The sequence below is a fragment of the Chamaea fasciata genome, unplaced genomic scaffold (assembly GCF_029207755.1).
Source record: "Chamaea fasciata isolate MVZ Bird 193981 ecotype frontalis unplaced genomic scaffold, bChaFas1.0.hap1 SCAF_67, whole genome shotgun sequence".
In the NCBI taxonomy this organism is placed as follows: domain Eukaryota; kingdom Metazoa; phylum Chordata; class Aves; order Passeriformes; family Sylviidae; genus Chamaea; species Chamaea fasciata.
This window is the reverse complement of record NW_027094152.1, coordinates 382,436-402,029: the sequence shown is the minus strand read 5'-3', so window position 1 is coordinate 402,029 and position 19,594 is coordinate 382,436. Positions and strand designations below refer to the sequence as shown.

Below are 19,594 nucleotides of genomic sequence, written 5' to 3'. Positions count from 1 at the left end.
GGGTGAGGAGTTTGGGAAAGTTTTCATTTTCAGTCTCCATGGTGAAAAGGGGGTGAGGAGTTTGGGAAAGTTTTCATTTTCAGTCTCCATGGTGAAAAGGGGATGAGGAGTTTGGGGAACTTTTCAGTGACAGGACGAGGAGCGATGGCCATAAACAAAGACATAAGTTGCACCTCAACACGAGGAGGAACTTCTTTCCATGAAGGGTGGCAGAGCACTGGGACAGCCCCAGGGAAGGGTGGAGCCTCCCTTCTCTGGCGACATTCCAAACCCACTTGGATGTGTTCCTATGTCACCTGCTCCAGGTGACCCTGCCCGGGCAGGTGGGATGGACCCGGTGATCTCCAGGAAGGCCCTTCCAACCCGAAATTTTCTGACAGCTGGCGAGGGCCACCTTGCCCCCTCCCAATCCTATCCCCACTTCCCCTGAGCTGGACCGGTGTGGGGGTGGGGTCAGAGCCATTTTTTGGGGTCCCGTGGGGGACAGAGGCGCGTGACACGGCCGGTGGCGACCGCACAGAGTTTATTGAAACACCTCCAGCACAGCACAGGGATGCTCGGGGACGGGGAGCCGGTTGTTGTACAGCGTGCAGGGGGGACACAGAGATGGGGGGCAGGGGGCGGGCACCCCGGGGGGGCCGCACGCAAGCGCCATGCTGCCGACGGCTCATGCGGGGGGCGGCGGGTTGGGGAGCACAGGGAGAGGGGGGTTCAGTTCCGTTCTCCCCTTTCCCGGCTCCTCCGGCTGCCTCCGGGGCCGCGGATTCGGGCGGTGCAGGATGGCCGAGCAGGGTGGGACAGGACACGGGGGCACGCCCAGGGTCCCCGCACCACTGCAGCCCCGCGCCGGCAGGAGCGGGGGTCCCTGTCTGAGCACCCGCCGTCCCCGGGAGCAGTTCAAAACCGGGGGGGGTGCTTCCAACATGTCCCTGAACCCCCTGGAGTGGCCGGGGAGCCCCAGTCCCGGCTGGCAGGGCCGGGGCTCCCTGGGAGCTGTGCGAACCTGTGGCGGGGGGATGCGGGGGACACCGGAGGGGAAGGGGAGGAGGGGGGTCCCGCAGTGGCTGCGCGGAGCAGGGCAGAGCACGGGGCTCACGCCAGCGAGGATGCTGCTGGTCGGCCAGTCCAGAAGATGAAGGCTTCCTCCCTCGGGGCGCACAGCGGCTCGGGCTCTGCCTCCTTGCTGGGCCAGCGTCCCGTCGGCTCCTTGCTCGGGGCGCCACCCGCATCCCCCGAGTCCACCCGTGTCCTCCACCCACCAGCGTCCGTGGGAGAAGCTCCCGCGGCAAGCGCCCGTCCCCCTGCCCGGCCCTGCCCGCCTTCGCCCCTTAACGCCCCACGCTGATGTTGCACGTCTTGCAGCTGGGGTCCTTTTTGGCGTTGGCGGTGGAGAGGCTCATGAGCTGGTGGCCGCTGATCTCCCCCAGCACGCCGAGGCTCAGGTCCACCGGCTCCGTGTAAATGACCTCCAGGATGCTGTCCTGGGCGTGGCGGTACACCAGCTCGCCCTCCTCCACGCAGCACGTCAGGAACTTGTTGGAGGAAATGTCCAGCTGGGGAAGGCGCTCCCGGCAGAAGAGATCCCCCGAGGAGCCCTTGGGCGCCAGGACCAGCACGACGTAGTGGTAGGCGGTGTACATGCAGTAGAAGTCCGCGAAGTAGAGGTTGGTGTTGGGGTTGAAGAGGCGCTGGGCCGGGATTTGGAAGCGGTACCGGCCGTAGGGCGAGTCCTGGGGGGGCTGCCCGGTGTTGAACTCGGTGTTGCAGCTGAAGAAGATGCCGTGCAGCATCCCGCTGGTGGGCGAGCCGTGGCTCCCGCTGTTGTCCTTCAGCGACGGCTTCATCACGTTCCCGCAGTGCATCCTGCCACGAGGAGGAGGAGGAGGAGGGACACAAAGACAGGCACAGGCAGGGTCAGGGAATGCGTTCTGGGGGTGGGGAGCGTGGGGAATGGGGCTGGGGGTACCTGACGTGCTGGAAATACTCCTTGTGCTGGTTGCGGTAGAAGACGGAGAAGCGCAGCATGCGGCCGGCGATCAGCTCCGCTTTCTCCTGCAGCTGGGCCAGGTGCTCCTTGGCGTAGTCTGGGGACAGGCACGGGGACATCAGGGCGTCTCCATCCCCCTGCAGCAGCCCATCCCTGCCCGCAGCTCCCCGCACCTCCTGCCTCCCACTCATCAGCTGCCGCTCCAACCGGCCCGGCTTGTGCCAGCTCCCGGCATCGCCCCCGTCCTCCTCCGGGCTCCCAGCTCCCAGCGTTTCCCCCATCTTCCCGGAACTGGCCCCGTCCTCTCTCCGAGCTCGTGGCTCCCGGCATCACCCCCGATCTCCCTCGTGCTCCCAGCACTGACCCCATTTTGCTCCCAGCTCCTGGGGTCGTCCCTGTTCTCCCTCCCTGCTCCCAACACTCCAGGCATCATCCTCGTCCTCCCTCTGAGCTCCCTCTTCCCCCTTCCATCTCCCAGCTCCAGGCATCAGCCCCATCCTCCCTCCTGGCTCCCAGCTCCGGGCATTGCCCCTGTCCTCCTCATGCTCCCGGCTCCCGGCATTGCCTCCATCCTCCTCCCATCTCCCGGGATCGTCCCCATCCCCCGTCCCAGCTCCTGACTCCAGGCATCAAATCGCGTCCTCCCTCCTGGCTCCCAGCATCGCCCCCGTCCTTCTCTGAGCTCTCGGCTCCTGGGTTCGCCCCCATCCTCCCTTCGGGCCCCCGGGAACGCCCCCATCGTCCCTCCCGGCTCCGGGCCGCGCGGGTCCCGCTCACCCCCGGTGCAGAACTCCACCGTCTCGCTCCAGCCGGACACCAGGTACTCGCCGTCGCTCTGTTTGACCGCCGTCTGCACGGCCACGCTGTACTCGGTGCGGGGGCTCAGGAACCAGTGGCCCCGCACCGTCATGGGCAGCGGCACCGCCTTGGCCACCAGCTTGGTGGGGACATCCTGTGCCGAGCGGTGAGGGTCAGGGGGGACAGCATCTCACACCCCCCCCCCCCCGCACCCGCGCCCTGCATCCCTGCCCCGCACCGCGGGGATGCTGCCGGGTACCACGCACCCCAAAATATCCACCGACACCCCCCCAAACACCGTGGTGACGCGTCTCGGGCTGCACCCCCTGCTCTGTCCCCACAGTGCTCCCCCGTCCGTGTCCCCGAACACGTCCCGGCTGCGGTGGGGACACAGGGTCCCCAAGGTGGGGGTGGTCTCGAGGACCCCGCGCTCCCGGTGGCATCTCGCGGTGTCAATAGGCCACGGAGCAGCTCCGCAGTGCAGAGCCGTTTCTGTGGCAACGGCGGATGCTGAAGTCGGGAGATAGAGGGGAAAAAAATATCCCACCCCCCACCCCCCCACCCCTTATTATTGGGGAGGAGAGAAAAAAAAATAATGTTAAACATTAAATAGCATCACCGTGGCAACGGCGCTGCTAAAAACGGCCCGAATTAGTGACTCGCAGCGCGGGGAGGGGGAGCAGGAGCAGCTCAGCTCCCCCGCGGGGGCTCAGCGGGGTCCGTCACCCTCCGATCCCCATCCCAGTCCACTCCGCCAGCGTGTCCCGTGAGGGGAATGACCCAAATTCAGCACTAGAGAGGGCTAAAAGCCAGTTCCTCCCTCCCAAGCCCGTCTCCTCTCCCCGGACTGGGGGTCCCGCGTCCTCCCCCAGCTCACCCGGTGCTTGAACTTGTTGGAATTCTTGTTCTCCTTCTTGTTGAGGTCGATGAAGTAGTGGGTGACCCTCTCCAGGTCCCCCTTCTCCATGGCCCAGGAGATGCGGAAGGAATCGCAGGTGATGTTGTTGATCTCGATGTTTTTGGGGGTGGAGAGCAGCTCCATGGCCGGAGGGGCTGAGCTCCTGCGAGGCACAGCGCGGGGTTTTGGGGGGCGCCGAACCCCCTTCTCGCTGCCCACGTCGGCAGCTGCCAAGGCCGCCCGCGGCGGAGCAGATGGCACCGGGGTGGAAAAGCGGCCGGGAGCCAGGAATAGGCAGCGCAGGCAGGAGCAGGCAGCGGGACGCCGGGAACAAGCCCGGTCGGGTGCGGGGGCCCCGGCCGCTCCCCCGGGTGCCGCGGGGCCCCGGCGCGACGCCAGCGGGCGTTTCGGGGTTTGCTCAACACCGGGTGGGGAAAGAAAAACAAGGGGAGAGTCGAGGGAGTTGCTGAGAGAGGGGAGGGTTGGACGCAGGCACTGGAAAAGCTGGATCCGCCTTTGCCCCGGCCCCGTGCCTCAGTTTCCCTGCGCTCCAGGAAGGCGCTCTGGAGGCGGGCGATGCCGGCGGAGGGGGGACACGGAGTCACATCCACGGCACGGGAACGGGGGGCTGCTCCGAGGGGGGCTGGAGGAGAGGGGTGCCCCCCACCCTTCACTCCAGGTTTGTGCGGGGGCAGCCGCGGACGCCAACGTGCCACCGCCCCCTCCGTGTGCCCACGGCCACCCACGCCGGGCTCAGCCGTGTGTGCCCCTGTCACTCGGCACCCACGGCCACCCACGGCCACACGTGTCCCCCCCCCATCTGCGCAGACCCCCAGCCCCCTCCTCTGCACCCCCAAGCCGCTGTCACCCCGCGCGTCCCCCCCCGTCAAAGCCCTCGGGCACGGCAGAAGGTCACCGCGCTGGGGACAAGGTGCCACCTCGCTGCCCCATTCCCGTGCCCGGCGGTGGCGCAGGAATTCTGCACCGGGATTGTGCCAGCTGGATCGTGTCACCGCGTCCCCGTGTCCCCAACACCTCGTGTCCCCTAAGAGCCCTCAGCGACTCCGCGACCCCGCCGTGTCCCCCGGCCCCTCGAGCATCCCTCAGCGATGCCACGGGGATGTCGCCTCAATGCCACCGGGATTTGGTGGCTGCTCCGGTGTCACGGTGCCGGTGAGGCCCTTACCTGGCCGTGCCGGGGGGCTGCCGGGAGGCGCGGGGGTGCCGGTGGAGCTGCAGGGCAGGAGAAGGGAAGGGAGGGCAGGACAGAAAGCCCCGGCGGGGCTGATCCGAGCCGGAAGGACGGAGGATGCCGGAGGGATCGCGGTGGTACCCGGCGATGCCGCGTCGCTGCCTGCGGCTGATGCGACTGGGATCCTCCCAGCCAGCTCGGAAATAGCAAACACCCTCCAGAGGAGGGAGAGAAGAAAAAAAAAAAAAAAAAAAAAAAAAAAGGGGGAAAAATAGATATCCAAGGAGCTGGGAGAGAAGGGGGGAGGAAGGAAAAACCTCCCGGTTCTGCCAATGGGATGGAGGGATGCGTGCGGCGTCAGGTGATGGAGGCAGAGTGGGATGTGGGTGCAGATTGGGGGTGGGTGGTGGGCATGTTCTGCCTGTTCCCCCCATTTTTGGGGCCGGGGAGGGGAGGGTGTCCCGGTTGTGCCGCTTGCGGGACAATGGGAACACCCCCTCCGGGCCCCAAAATTGGGATGGATGAGGTGCGTGGGAATGCTGGTACCCACACAGGACCCCTGCGGGAATGGGGGTGCAGAGCCCGAGGGAGGAGAACGGACGGACTTTTTGTTTTGCACGTAGTGAACACCCCTCTTGAGGGACAAAGCTTTTTTTCGGGTGGGCGGGTGGGAGAGCACCCCAAAAAAATCGTTGCTCCCCAAAATTTCTGCGAGGGGGTGCACACGCATGAACCCCCTCTGTGGAGGTGCCGCCTGCTTGTGAGGCTGCAGAGGACCTCGAGGGAGTGATTGCACTGCAGGAACGCCGTGAGAGTGTTAAATCAAGGGCTGAGTGACCCCCCAAAAATGTCCCCCCAGCGCTGCCCCCCTGTGCCCAGTCCGGAGAACAGGGCACTGCCCGTCACAAAGATGGCACCGCCGCCTTCAAACAGTGCTGGCCAATGCCAACCACAAAGATGGCGGCTCCTTGCCAAGCCCGCCGTGCCCTCAGCAAAGATGGCCGCAGCAGCGTCGCCTCAGGGAGGGCGCGTCGTGCGTGACGCATGCGCAGTGGGGGCGGCGAGCCCGTGGCTGCCCGGGCAGGGTAAGGGGCGGCGTGGCGGGGGAGGCGGGAGGAGTTTTGGGGGGTCCAGGGGGTCCTGAGGGGTGCGAGGAGAGGGGTGAGACCCCTGGGGAGCGGAGGGAGAGTGGGTCCTGGTTGGGGGCGTATGGAAGGGTGAGAATGCCGGGGAGAGGGGGGAGAGTGGGTAAAAGGGGACAAGGAGGGGGCTGAGACCCCTGGGGAGGGGGCGCAGGGGGGGCCTGGGAGTCTGAGACCCCTGAGGAGGGGGCTGCGAGCGGGTTCTGTGGGGTGTGAGTGGGTAATGGGGGTCTGAACCCCTGAGGAGTGGGGGCAAGGGGGTCCTGAGGGGAACGGGGGGGACTGCGACCCTTTGGGAGGGGGGACGAGTGTTTGGGGGTGTATTAGGGGGCTGAGAAAGCTGGGAAGGGGGGGCACAAGTGGGTCCTGGGAGGTGCAGCGGGCACACGAACCCTCAGGGGAGGGGGCTACACGTGGACCCTCTTTGGGGGTGCAGGGGGTTCATTATTGGGGTGTGTGTATGACTGAGCCCTGTTTGGGAGCACAGGGGGTTCGTTTTATGACTGAGCCCTGTTTGGTGGCGCAGGGGGTTGGTTATTGGGGTGTGTGCCCTGTTTGGGGGCGCAGGGGGTTGGATATTGGGGTGTGTGTATGACTGAGCCCTGTTTGGGGGCACAGGGGGTTCGTTATATGACTGAGCCCAGTTTGGGGACACAGGAGTCCCCCGGGTGTCCCTGAGCATGTCCCCTCCCCGCAGGATGGCCGAGGGGGGCTCTGGCAGCTCCGGCTCCCCGGGCAGCCTCCGGCCGGGGCTCCCGGGGGCTCGGGGGGTGCTGGGCAGACGCCCCGCGGCCCCCCCCCTCAGCCCGGGCCGCCTGCCCTCCATCCGCTCCCGGGACCTCACCCTGGGGGGCGTCAAGAAGGTGAGTCCCACCCCCCTCAATCCCCAAATTGGGGTCACCCAGTGTCCTGCCCCGGCAAGGATTTGGGGGTGTCTGTTGAGAGACCCTGGAGGGGGGTTTTGGGAGTGATTTTTTTTTCTCTCTCTGTTGTTGCTCACAGAAAACCTTCACCCCCAACATCATCAGCAGGAAGATCAAGGAGGAGTGAGTGGCCTTGGGATTGTTTCCAGAAGGGGCAGGGGCGGATTTGCCAGCAGTGGGGGGGTAAAAAGGGGGGTACAGGGATGATTTGGGGCCTGGAGCATCTCTCTAAGGAGGAGAGACTGCGAGAATTGGGCCTGGTTGGTCTGGAGAAGGGAGGAGTGAGCGGGGAATCCCATTGATCCATATAAATACCCCAAATGTCCATGGAAATGTCTCAGATACCCATACAAACATCCCGAACATCCACGTAAATATCTCAGGGTGATGTCCAGAGGTTCCTTCCAAAAAACTCCGTGTGCTGGGAGGGGCTTGGGGCAGGGCTGGGGGTGATGTGGCACCTCCTCGCCCCGCAGGCCCCGGGAGGATGTGACAGTCAAGAAGGAGAAGAAGGAGCGGGAGCGGCAGCGGGATGGGCACGGCCGGGGCCGGGGCCGGCCCGAGGTCATCCAGTCCCACTCCATCTTCGAGCAGGGCCCTGCTGAAATGATGAAGAAGAAAGGTAAGGGGAGCTTCCCTCTGGGTTTTGGGGGGAAGATCCCTCTTGGGGTGACCCTGGGCTGCTCCTCTGTCCCCCAGCAGGCTCCTGGGACAAGACCGTGGACATGTCCGACTTCGGCCCTTCCCACATCATCAACATCAAGAAGGAGAAGAGGGAGACGGACGAGGAGACGAAGCAGATCCTGCGGATGCTGCAGAAGGATGATGTCAGTGGGCATGGAAGGGGGGTGACTTTGGTGCCACTGGGGCGGTGCTGAGTGTCCTCTGTGCCACCAGGGGTCCCCTGTGCCACTGGGGCGGTGCTGAGTGTCCCCTGTGCCACTGGGGCGGTGCTGAGTGTCCCCTGTGCCACCGGGGCGATGCTGAGTGTCCCCTGTGCCACCAGGGGTCCCCTGTGCCACCGAGGTGGTGCTGAGTGTCCCCTGTGCCACCAGGGTGGTGCTGAGGGTCCCCTGTGTCACCAGAGTGGTGCTGAGTGTCTCCTGTGCCACCGAGGGTCCCCTGTGCCACTGAGATGGGGCTGAGTGTCCCCTGTGCCACTGGGGCGGTGCTGAGTGTCCCCTGCCTGTCCTCACAGTTCCTGGATGACCCGGGGCTGAAGAACGACATCCGGAACAAGCCGGTGCAGCTGCCCCTGGCCCACTCGGGGTGGCTCTTCAAGGACGAGGTGGCAGAGCAGGAGGACACCCAGCCATGGCTGCCTGGATCCAAGGAGGAGAAGATGGAGCTGGACCCACCAGCGGTGAAAGGTGGGCTGGGACGGGGTGGGGACGCAGCGGGGACGAGCTGGGGGTGTCCCTCTTTTCCTCATGCCCACGCACCACCTCTGCAGTGAAGGAAGAGCCGTGTGAGGAGGATCCCAAGCCGGCACAGCCCAAGGGCCCCCCCGGATTCCCGCGGGATGTGTCGGCGGCTGAGCTGCTGCAGAGGCTGAGCCTGGGGGCCGAGGAGGAGCTGGTGTTCCTGCAGCTCCCCGACACCCTGCCCGGGCAGCCCCCCACCCATGACTCCAAACCCATCAAATCCGAGCTGCACAACGAGGACGGGCAGGTGCTGGTGGTGAAGCAGGAGAAGAGCCAGGTAGGGGCGCTGTGGGGGCGTCCCCTCATCCCAGGGTGGGATCTTTCCCCTGCTGTGGTGTTGTCTCCCCCAAGCCCATGAGGATGTCCCTCCATCCCGTGATGTCCTTTCCACCCTGTCCTGTGGTGTCCCTCCATCCCGTGGTGTCCTTTCTCCCACATCCCGTGATGTCTCCCCCTCATCCCATGGTGTTGTCTTCTCCCAGTCCCGTGGTGACTTCCCTGCTATCCCGTGATGTCCCCCTTATCCCATGGCGTCATCCTACTATCCTGTAGTGTCCTTTCCCCTCCAATCCTGTGCTGTCCCCTCATCCCATAGTGCTGTCCCCTCAATCCCGTGGGGTGATCCCAGTCCCGTGGGGTGATCCCAATCCTGCAGTGTGATCCCAGTCCCGTGGGGTGATCCCAGTCCCTCTGTGCCATGGCAGGAGGCAAAGCAGGCAGAGAACACCTGCACCCTGGCTGACCTCCCCGAGGGGCAGGTGGGGAAACTGCTCATCCGAAAGTCGGGAAAAGTGCAGCTGGTGCTGGGCAAGGTGACCCTGGATGTGACCATGGGCACCCCCTGCTCCTTCCTACAGGTAAAGAAGGGACACTGGGCCCCGATTTGGGGGGGTTTCACCCCAATAACCCCCCAAGGGGGTCGTGCTCCTCTTGGGCATCCCTTCCCTGTGGTAATGGTGGGGAAGGGTCCTGCTGATCCCCTCTGGGGACATCTCCGGGCTCAGCATTGGAATCTCCCAGGGATTCCTGTGGCACTGGGCTGCTCAGGGTGTTTCTCCCCCATGGAACAGGAGCTGGTGTCTGTTGGCATCGGGGACAACCGGACAGGGGAGATGATTGTGCTGGGCCATGTGCGGCACAAGCTGGTCTGTTCCCCGGATTTCGAGGCTCTCCTGGAGCACCGGCACCGGTAGCCCAGGGGGTCCCGGCCCCCCAACGCCCAGGGATGGACCCTCAGCCCCTCCAGATGTGCCTTTGGGACGTGGGGAGGGGGCTCATGCAGGTGTGGGTGCAGAGCCAGCTCCCACCTCCTCCCAGCCCCGCAGGGTGTCCGGCTGTGTCCCCCAAACCGGCGGCTTCCCCCCAGTGCCAAACGGGGATCTCGGGATGTGTGGGACCGTGGTGTGTCCCCCAGCTCTGTGGACATGCTGCTGGGAGCAGGACACAGGTCCTGAGGGAAAAACCTGGAATAAAACCTCTTTTCCCCCTGTGTGGGGCTGCTCAGTCTTGGTCTGTCACGTCTGCTGAGCCCTGTGAGGCATTGGGGTCCCTGCTCACGTTGATCTCCCACCCCATCCCATCATTAAACCCCACAACATCTGGCCTTACCCTCCCAATTCCATATTATCCCCCACTCCTGCCCCATCACACCCCATCCTTCCCATCCCATCCTACCCCCACCTACCTGTCCTATTTTACCCCTCCAGTTCCTTCTCACCCCCCCTCCTGCCCCATCCCATGCCCTGAATTCCATCCTAACCTTCTCCTGCCCATCCCACAATACCCCCGTTCCCGCCCCATCCCATTTTACCCCCCGAACTCCATTTTAACCCTCCCGTGCCCGTCCCATTTTACCCCCCAATCCCATATTACCACCCCACCCCTTCTCGCCCCGTCGTCGCATCCTTTCCTCCCGTCATGCCCACCCACTCTTTTGTAACCCCGCCCCCTCCCCGCGTGACCACGCCCCCTCTCCCCCTTTCCCGCGCTGCCCTCAGCGCCCCGCGCCCTCTCCGCCAGGAGGCGCCGCGGTATGGGCGTGTCCTCAGGGGGGCCGTCCAATCAGCGCCGCGTCCGCGCGTGGGCGGGGCCGCGCGTGCGCTCGGGGCGGCGGCGGCGGCGTGTTCGCGGCTCCGGACGCGCCTCGACGGGGCGGCCATGGACCCGCCGCGGCCCTTCTGCCCGCCCCGGCCCGGGCCCGGGCCCGGCTCCGCCGTCCCTGTGGCGCGGGGGCTCCGCGGGCTTCGCGGGCTCCGCGGGCTCGCCGCCTCGTCCCCTCGTCTGCCTTCTCCCGGTCCCGCCCAGCCCCGACTGCCGTCGTCGCCGTTTCCCGCGCTGTTCCGCCGGCTGGGCCTGGATGAGCGGCCTCTGGAGAGGCCCCTGGGTAGGTGCCGGGGCGGAGGGGGCCAGCCGAGCCCCTTTGCCCGGCTCACGGTGCCCCTGCTCCCGCAGGTCGGGGCGGTGCTGACGATGGGAAGGCTCCGGCTCCGCCCGGGCCGGTGCAGCAGAAGGAGGAGGACAAGGGGGCAGCGCTGGCGGCGCTCCCCACGCGTGGGCAGTGAGTCCCCCACACCCCGAACCCTCAGTGCCCACCCTCCTCTGGGTCCTCCTTCATCTTCCGTGTCCCTCCTGCCCCCTTCTGTGTTCTGTCCTCATTCCTTCTCCCCTTCCATCCCCTCTGTCTCCCCCTGCCCCATATATCGACCTTATTCCCTCTGTCTTCCCCATCTCCTCTGTGCCTCCTATCCCTTCATCCCAAATATTGGGTGTTTTGAGCCCCCCAGGCTGCTGTGGGGCAGGAGGAGGGGGATTTCAGGGGCTCGGGGTCAGCGCTGGGGGTTTGCACACCCCCGGTGTGTCCCCAGCGTGTCCCGGGGCTCACCCCAGCCCTCTGTGGGGACGCAGGATCCTGTGGAAAGGCAGAGGGGACGCGCTGCCCACCCAGCCTGGAAGAGCTGCTGCTGCTCCCACCCCGTGCCCACCCAGCCCCCAGCCCTGCCCGACGCCCGTGCCCACCCCAGAGAGCCCCTCGGCTGCTGCCAGGCCGTAAGTGATGCCCCCCAGCCCCACCTTTTGGGGTCCAGGTGCTGCTGGGTCGCTGCTGACCCCCTGTCCCTCGCAGGACGCAGGGGACGAAGCCGGTGGGAAAGGGAGCCACCGTCCCTGTGGGGCTGAACTTTGTAAAGATCCACTGCCAGAACGAAGCCGTCTACCAGTACCACGTGTCCTTCAGGTGATAATGGGGGCCGGGGTCCCCCACATCCCCTCGAGGGTCCCCCACAGCTCCTCGAGGGTGAGGTGTCCCCAGGTGTCCCCTCTGTGTCCCTCTTGCTGTCCAGGCTGCCGTGAGGTGGAGCAACGTTGTGGTGGCCCCCAGCACAACGAAGAGCTCTGGGTTTTCACCTTCAGGGGGGATTTTTGGGGGGCTGAGCGAGGTCGGGGGGGGGAGCAGAGGAGGGAGAAAAGCCCCTGTGTGCCCCCAGCCCCGAGGTGGAGTGCAGGGGTGCCCGCCTTGCCATGCTGAAGGAGCAGCACGCCGTGACCGGGGACGTGATGGCCTTTGACGGCTCCATCCTCTTCCTGCCCATCCAGATCCCCAAGGTAAGGGGTGGGGGGCTCTCACCCGGTTTGGGGGAACAGGGGAGCCCCTGTTTTGGGTGGGAGAACCCCCTCTGGCCCTGCCAAAGGTCAGCCTGAAGGCTCGGAGGAAGGGCGACGGGGAGGAGATTTCCATCAGCATCCAGATGACCAAAGTCCTGGAGCCCAGCTCGGATCTCTGCATCCCCTTTTACAACGTGGTCTTCCGCAGGTGAGAGGCCAAAGAGACCTTCCCTGAGCTCCAGGGAGGAGATCCCTTTCCTCCTTCTTCCTCCCAATCCTCATCCACTCCTACTTCCTCTGCCTTTCCATCCTCAGGGTGATGAAAATCTTAAACATGAGCCTGGTTGGGAGACATTTCTTTGAGCCTGCCCAGGCCACCACTCTACAGAAATACAGGTGGGTGCTGGCACCTTCCTTCCCACAGGATCATCCCTGTTTCCCTGGCAACCTGGAAGATGGGAAGTTTTCCCAGGTCAGCCTGACTTTGTAGCGGCTGTTTTGAGAAGTTGGGAGCTGGGAAACGAATCCCTGAGTTTTGGGTGTTCCTTGGTTAACCCGGGCCTCTTTCCCCCTGGGTGCAGCCTCCACATCTGGCCGGGATACGCCGTCAGCATCAGGAGGAAGGACGGAGGGCTCTTCCTCATGGTGGACGCCATCCACAAGATCGTCCGCAGCGAGTCCATCCTGAGTGTGATGTGAGAGAAGCGGCAAAAAACCCCCAAAATTTTGGGGACAAAAGTGCTGCAAGAGGTGCTTCACTCTTGGGATGGCACAGGAAGGGAGCGTTCCGTGCCTCTCCTCTTTTCCCAGGCAAACCATCCATGCCCAGGGCCAGAGGACGTTCCAGGACGAGTGCACCAAGCAGCTGGTGGGCAGCGTGGTGATGACGCGCTACAACAACCGCACCTATCGCGTGGACGACATCGACTGGGACAAGACCCCCAAGGACACTTTCACCCTGGCCAGCGGCCAGGAGATCACCTTCCTGGAGTACTACAGGTGAGCGGGAGCTGCTGGATCATCCCCTGGGAATGGGAAGGGCTCCGTGCTCGGCACTAATCCAAGGTGAGGGAGCAGGAGCAGGGAGGTTTTGCTGCCCACGGCAGGGGTTTGGGACTGGGCGTTCTGCAAGTTCTGTTCCAAACTGAAATTCCAGGGTTGTGTGATGATGCTGTTTTTCCAGCAAGACCCACGGGATCACCATCAGGGAACTGGACCAGCCGCTGCTTGTCCACAAGCCCAAGGAGAAGCTGATGCCGCAGGGGAAGGTGAGCCGGGCACGGAGATCCACGGGCTGCTCTGGGCTCCTCCAGCCCCTGGGGAGAGCAGGCATTCCCAGACCCTGGAATGCTGACCGTCGGTGCCTGTCCCTCCCTGCAGCGCCAGCTGGACTTGGTGCTGCTCGTGCCAGAGCTCACCTTCCTCACCGGGCTCTCCGACCTCCGGAAGAACCGTCGGATTCTGAAGGTCAGAGCCTGCCTCATCCCCATCTTCCCCAAGGGTTTGGGAGGAACCCCAAGCCCTCCTTCACCGCTGGGTGTTCCAATGCAGGACGTGATGTGGGAGATGATCCAGAGCCCCCAGCAGCACTACAAGCGCCTCACCAGCCTCCTGCGCCGCATCCGCGACACCCCGGAGGCTTCCCGGGAGCTGGGCCGCTGGGGGCTGCGCCTGGACACGGATATCTACAGGGTAAGGGCTGCAGGCCTCCCAGCCTTCCCCCCCGGGGCAGCGGGGGCAGCTCCGGAGATTCCTGCTCTGCCCAGACCCAGGGTCACATCCTGCCCGTGGAGCGCATCAACCTCCGGCACCGCTCCTTCCTTCCCGCCGAGGACGTGGGCTGGCACCGGGAGGTGGCAAGGGAAGCGCCCATCGTCGCAGTGAGCAGCAGCAGCCGTCTCTCCCACCCCTCACCCCTGGTTTGGGAAGCTTTGGGATGGGTTTTCCTGGGCCGCTTCCACGGCACAAACCCTTCCCCTTGTTTGTGTTGGATTTGCGCTCCGGCGTGTTTTTTTCCGAAGGAGCTGGAGGCATGTGGCTGTGGTGTCTGCTTTCCCCACCTCGTCCCAGGGTGGAGGGAGCCTTTCACATGCAGGAATTGGATGGAATTCTGTCCAAAATTTTCTCCTTTCCAAGATTCCCCTCTGTGCTCCAGATTTCTCTTGGGCCACGTTTCCCTCCCCCAGATTCCCCTCTGTGCTGCAGGTTCCTCTTGGCCCGATTTCCCTCTCCCATATTTCCCTCTCCCAAACTCCCTGCTGTGCTCCAGGTTCCTCTAGGCCCACTTGTCCTCTCCCAGATTTCCCCCTGTGCTCCGTAGGTTTCTCCCCTCCCAAACGGGAACGCGCTGCGTGCGTTGGGAGCCGCAGGGACACTCCCCAAACCACGGCCTGTCCTGGCTTCTCTCCCAGGTCTCCTTCGATTCCTGGCTCCTGGTTTATCCCAAGCGGCTGCAGCAGCTGGCCAGGGACCTGCTGGGGACCATGAGGAGCAGCTCTGGAGCCATGGGAATACAGGTGGGACAGCCCATGGTGCAGGAGCTGCATGATGACCGGATCGAGTCCTACGTCAGGAGCATCCAGAGTTCTTTGGGAAGCCAGGTGAGGAGTGGGGACATCCATGGGGGGATCACTGGGAAGGTGAGATGGGAGTACCTGGAGAAGAGGAGGCTCAGGGGGGATCTTATTTTTCCCTAAAAATCCATGACAAGAGGGTGAAGTCAGGTGGGAGTTGGGAACAAAGCACAGGACAAGAGGGAACGGCCTCGAGCTGTGCCAGGGAAGGCTCAGGTTGGACACCAGGAGGAATTTTTTCATGGAAAGGGTTGTTAGACACAGGAAGGGGCTGCCCAGGGAGGGGGTGGAGTCCCCTGGCACGGACTCCATGTGGATGTGACACTTGGGGATGTGGGTTATTGGTGACCTCAGGTTTGACTCAGTGATCCAGGAGGGCTTTTCCGACCTGAACAATTCCACGATTCCCCTCAGGACAAGGTGCAGATGCTCCTGTGCATCATCCCCAGCGGCCGCGACGACATCTACGGGGCCATCAAGAAGCTTTGCTGTGTGCAGACCCCGGTGCCCTCCCAGGTGGGTTGGCACCTCCATTCCTGGGAATCCATGGCTGTCTCCAGCCTCACTTTTCCCTGTTTTTTGCCTCTCCATAGGTCATCAACGCCCAGTCCCTCACGGGCCATCCTGGCAAGATCAGGAGCGTGGTGCAGAAAGTTCTGCTGCAGATCAACTGCAAGCTGGGCGGGCAGCTCTGGGGGGTTGATATCCCACTGGTAAGGCAGGAAAACCCTGGGAAGAGGCTTGGGATGAGCCTGGAAGCTCTGGAGAGGGTGAATTATTGTGGGCACGGGCTGGATGAACCGTCTGGAGAATCAGGGTTGGCTTCTCTTGGGTCCGTGTGAGTCCCTTGGGGCTGGCGGGATCCGAGCCTGGGGGTGTCTGTCTTATCTCTAAATCCCACCTGGCTGTTCTTCCCTCTTCCAGAAGCAGCTGAGGGTTGTGGGCATGGACATTATCCCTAAATCCCAGCTCTTTTCCCCCCTCCAGAAGCATCTGATGGTTGTGGGCATGGACATTATCCCTAAATCCCAGCTCTTTTCCCCCCTCCAGAAGCATCTGATGGTTGTGGGCATGGACATTATCTCTAAATCCCAGCTCTTTTCCCCCCTTCAGAAGCATCTGATGGTTGTGGGCATGGACATCCACCACAGCAGGAGCCCAGGGATGCGCTCTGTCATCGGCTTCGTGGCCAGCATGAACCAGTACGTGCCTTCCTGCGCGAGGGAGGGGAAGGTGTTTTCCTGCTCTGCCCCGGGAATTTGCAGGATATCCCCTCCCAAAATCCCCTTCCCTGGCCGGGAAGGGGGTGAGGGTGCTGCTGTCCCTGAGCTGCTGCGCTCGGCGAGGTGTTTGTGTCGGGAATCTCTGGGGAAAGGGCTGGGAATGCTGAGCCAAGGGGCCGGTTTGCGGTTGCACAAGGCCTGGGTGGACTTTGCCTGGTGCTGGGGGGGTTTCCTGCTGCTCATTCCCATCCTCTGATCCCATCCCCAGCATCCTCACCAAGTGGTACTCCAGGGCGGTTTTCCAGATGCCCCACCAGGAAATCGCCGACAGCCTCCGGCTCTGCCTCTCCCAGGCCCTCAAGCGTTTCTACGAGGTGAGGCCCACCAGAAACACCCTCCTGTGGTTCCACGTCCCCTCAAAACAAAAGGGAAAAGCTCCCAAACTTCCAGCCTGGGTACGTGCAGGGAAGCAAACCTCCCAGGCAGCCTTTGGACTGGATGTGGAGCCGGCACAGCTCATCCTTATCTCGGGGATCAGTTTGCTCCGAGGGAAGTGCCACGTTACAGCTCCCAAAGGCCTGTCCCTTGTCCCCAGCGTGAGAAAAGCAGCCTGTGACAGGGCAAGGGCCAGGAAAAAATCCCAGCTCGTGGGATGTTCCCAGAGAAGCTGTGGCTGCTTCAATCCCTGGAAGAGTCCAAAGCCAGCTTGGAGCACCCTGGGATAATGGGAGGTGTCCCTGCCCATGGCAGGGGCTGGAATGAGATGATTTTAAAGCTCCTTCCAACCCAAATGAGTCTGGAATTCTGTGATTAGTACAAACACAGCCCTCCCCAAACCCACCCTGAGCTGCACTTTTGAGTCCAATTCCCAGCTCCATCCCTGGACACCCAAACTCCTCCTGAGCAGGGAACATTTTCCCACCTCCCTCAGCCAATCCTGTGCATGGCAGGGAGGTAAAAACGAGCTAATTTTCCCCATTTCCCCCCCAGCTGAACCACTCCCTGCCCATGAAGATCGTGGTGTACCGGGACGGGGTGTCCGACGCCCAGCTGGACATCGTGCTCAAGTACGAGGTGCCCCAGCTCCAGAAGAGCTTCCAAACCTTCCAAAATTACCAGCCCAGCCTGGTGGTGGTGGTGGTGCAGAAGCAGCTGAGCACCAACTTCTACTGCCTGACAGGAGAGGAGTTGGTGTCCCCTCCCCTGGGCACCGTCATCGACCACAGCGTCACCAGCTTGGGACGGTGAGAGGCTGGGGGAGCTGGGATGGGGTAAAAAACACCCTGGGAAGGGAGAAAAAACACTCCCAGAGGGGGAAAAAAAATAACCTGGGTGTAAAAAAAAAATGGAGGGGAAAATGCCCCAGGGTGGAAAAAGAAATCCACCCTCGGTGCAAAAAAAAAATGGTTGTAAAACCACCCCAGGGTGCAAAATAAAAAGGGTTGTAAAAATAGCCCAGGGTGCATAAAGAACTTCCTCAGGGTGCAGAAAAACCTCGCAGGGTGCCAAGGAAATTGTTTGAAATAGAACCCGGGGTGTTGGAAAAAACCCACCCCAAGGTGTAAAAAAAAATGTGTAAATGCCCTCCAAGGTGCAAAAAAGAAAAAAAAAAAAAAAAGCTGTGAAAATACCATAAGGTGTATTATAATTTGTTGTTTTTATAAAATAAGATGCTCTGGAGTGCACACACCTTGAGTGCAAAAAAAAAAAATGGTTATAAAACCACCCCAGGGTGCAAAAAAAAAAAAGAGCCCAGAGTGAAAGAAAGATGGTGGTAAAAGCATCCCAGGGTGCAAAAGAATCCCCGTGGAGTGCAAAAACCCTTGGGGCTCAAACCCACAGTTCTGGGGTGTCAAAAATAAAAGCCCAGGCTGGAGTTCAGAGCTCCCTGAGGTGCAAAAATGCTCATTTTGGGGTGGAAAAAGAATAAAATTGGGGTTTGTTTTGCCTTTCCAGGCAGGATTTCTTCCTGCTGGCCCATCACTCCCGGCAGGGCTGCAGCGTCCCCACGCACTACATCTGCATGTGGAACACGGCCAACCTCAGCTCCGAGCACCTCCAGAGGTAAGGGGGGGTCCTGAGCCCCCCAAAATCCGCCCTGGAGGGGGGCAGAGACCCTCAGAATCATCCAGGGAAAAGTGCAGGGATCCCAGAGTTCCTGAGATCCTGCAGGGCCCCCAAAATATTCCAGAGACAAGAGCAGGAATCCCAGAGCCCCCCCCTCCAATATCCCACAGAAGAAAGAGCAACCTTCCTTCTGTGGAAAACCCCCCAGATTTGGGGTTTTTGGGTAAATCAACCCCCTGGAGCAGTTTTGAGGGGGGCCGGGTCCCTGTGCAGGCACTGGGCTGAGCCTGCTGCTCGTACTGGGTGAACTGGGAGGACGTGGATGAGGCGGATCCCGCACCTGGGTCACCCCATTCCCAGCCTTTGGGTAAACGCACCTGGAGGCGGGTTCCGGGATCTGTCCCCACTCCCTGCAATGCCAAATCCCAATTCCCTCCCTGTCCCAAGGACAGGAGACACCTGGGAGCAGGTTCTGGGAGGGATCTGAACCTGGATCCATTCCCTGGAATCCCAAATCCCATTTCTCCCTGTCCCAAAGAGAGGGACACCTGGGAGCAGTTTCTGGGAGGGATCTGAACCTGGATCCATTCCCTGGAATCCCAAATCCCATTTCTCCCTGTCCCAAAGAGAGAGACACCTGGGAGCAGTTTCTGGGAGGGATCTGAACCTGGATCCATTCCCTGGAATCCCAAATCCCATTTCTCCCTGTCCCCAGGCTGACCTTCAAGCTGTGTCACCTGTACTGGAACTGGCCGGGCACCGTCCGTGTCCCTGCCCCCTGCAAATACGCCCACAAGTTGGCGTTCCTGGTGGGACAGATCCTGCACCACGAGCCCAGCGCCCGCCTCAGCGAGCAGCTCTTCTTCCTTTAACCTGCCAGGGCCGGGAAAACCGGGATTGCACCTGGAAAACCGGGATTGCGCCCGGAATTCTGCTGCTGTTTGCCCCCCCCCCCCCCAATTCCCTGTTTTGGTGTTAATTTATTCGTTGTTTGTTGGTTTAGAGGGTGCTGGGGATTGCAGCCGCATCCCAGGGCTGTGGGTTTTTGGGAATTCTCTCCATGTGGGGATGAACCCAAAGGAATAAATATCCCGCTGGCCTCCAGCCCTCCCAGTGAAGGGGAGTTGAGTTAATGAGCCCCAAAAGTGCTGCTGCTCCCACAGCTCATCCCCGTGCAGGTGCTGGATGTAAATCCCAAGGATTTTGGGGTGGGTTTTTTTTCCCCCCCAGTTTCTTGCATTTCCATGTAGGTTTAAAGTTGTTTTCCTGGGCTTTTTCAAGCTGCTGTTGAACAAACCAGCTCCAGTCTGGCCGGTTCTCCCGTCCTTGAGGAGTCACTGGTTTTCCAAGGAGAATTCTTTGTGGATTCAGGTCGTTACCCCAGGGAAAGGTTTTGAGTTTTCACCTATTTTAGGTGCTTTTTTTTTTTTTTTTGCCTTCAGTCGAAGAGAAGTTGGAATTCTCTGATTTTTCTCTTCGCTGTAACCAGTTTTGTGGTTCGCTCGAATAAAGTCATTGCTGACAGCTGCTCCCTCGTGGATTTGGGGGGATGCTGGGCTGCCCCTCATTCCCAGGGGGACCCCGGGATGGAGCAGGGGGACACTGAGGGGGGGTCACAGCAGTGGTGCCACCACAGCTGTCACCTTGTGCCCTGGGTTAATCATTTATCCCCGTTTATTTGCCAATGCCGGCGGACTTTGGCAGCCGTGGCCCAGCCTGGGATGGGATTTCGGAGCAGATCTCGGCCCTGGGGGTGCTGGGTTGGGG

The 19,594-nt window shown here is 62.1% G+C and overlaps 3 protein-coding genes across 5 annotated transcripts; 2 read left to right on the top strand and 1 right to left on the bottom strand.

Moving 5' to 3' along the window:
• Positions 1-506: 506 nt before the first annotated feature.
• On the bottom strand, positions 507-5,097 carry LOC136304286 (phytanoyl-CoA hydroxylase-interacting protein). Its single transcript, XM_066207912.1, has 5 exons — positions 4,870-5,097; positions 3,663-3,846; positions 2,765-2,939; positions 1,967-2,084; positions 507-1,863 (listed from the first exon to the last, which is right to left on the bottom strand). Exons 2-5 carry the CDS (start codon positions 3,825-3,827, stop codon positions 1,329-1,331), a joined length of 993 nt encoding a protein of 330 aa, XP_066064009.1. The 5' UTR covers positions 3,828-3,846; positions 4,870-5,097; the 3' UTR covers positions 507-1,328.
• Positions 5,098-5,881: 784 nt separating this feature from the next.
• Positions 5,882-9,654, top strand: LOC136304283 (DNA-directed RNA polymerase III subunit RPC4-like). Of its 3 annotated transcripts, none has more exons than XM_066207907.1 (9): positions 5,882-5,960; positions 6,715-6,880; positions 7,020-7,063; positions 7,417-7,562; positions 7,643-7,767; positions 8,139-8,310; positions 8,394-8,641; positions 9,069-9,221; positions 9,435-9,654. In XM_066207907.1, exons 1-9 carry the CDS (start codon positions 5,920-5,922, stop codon positions 9,555-9,557), a joined length of 1,218 nt encoding a protein of 405 aa, XP_066064004.1. In that variant the 5' UTR covers positions 5,882-5,919; the 3' UTR covers positions 9,558-9,654. The 3 variants fall into 3 exon arrangements, with proteins under 3 accessions (XP_066064004.1, XP_066064003.1, XP_066064005.1); XM_066207906.1 differs by having other exon boundaries at positions 7,640-7,767; XM_066207908.1 differs by lacking the exon at positions 5,882-5,960 and adding an exon at positions 6,001-6,036 and having other exon boundaries at positions 7,640-7,767.
• A 1,179-nt stretch (positions 9,655-10,833) lies between these two features.
• On the top strand, positions 10,834-19,356 carry LOC136304267 (piwi-like protein 2). The gene is made up of 20 exons (XM_066207878.1): positions 10,834-10,921; positions 11,229-11,409; positions 11,486-11,596; positions 11,847-11,964; positions 12,051-12,172; positions 12,280-12,360; positions 12,546-12,659; positions 12,775-12,963; positions 13,148-13,232; positions 13,345-13,431; positions 13,516-13,656; positions 13,731-13,844; positions 14,376-14,564; positions 14,952-15,053; positions 15,131-15,250; positions 15,651-15,739; positions 16,029-16,134; positions 16,751-17,004; positions 17,717-17,824; positions 18,543-19,356. Exons 1-20 carry the CDS (start codon positions 10,834-10,836, stop codon positions 18,697-18,699), a joined length of 2,556 nt encoding a protein of 851 aa, XP_066063975.1. The 3' UTR covers positions 18,700-19,356.
• The last annotated feature ends 238 nt before the right edge of the window (positions 19,357-19,594 follow it).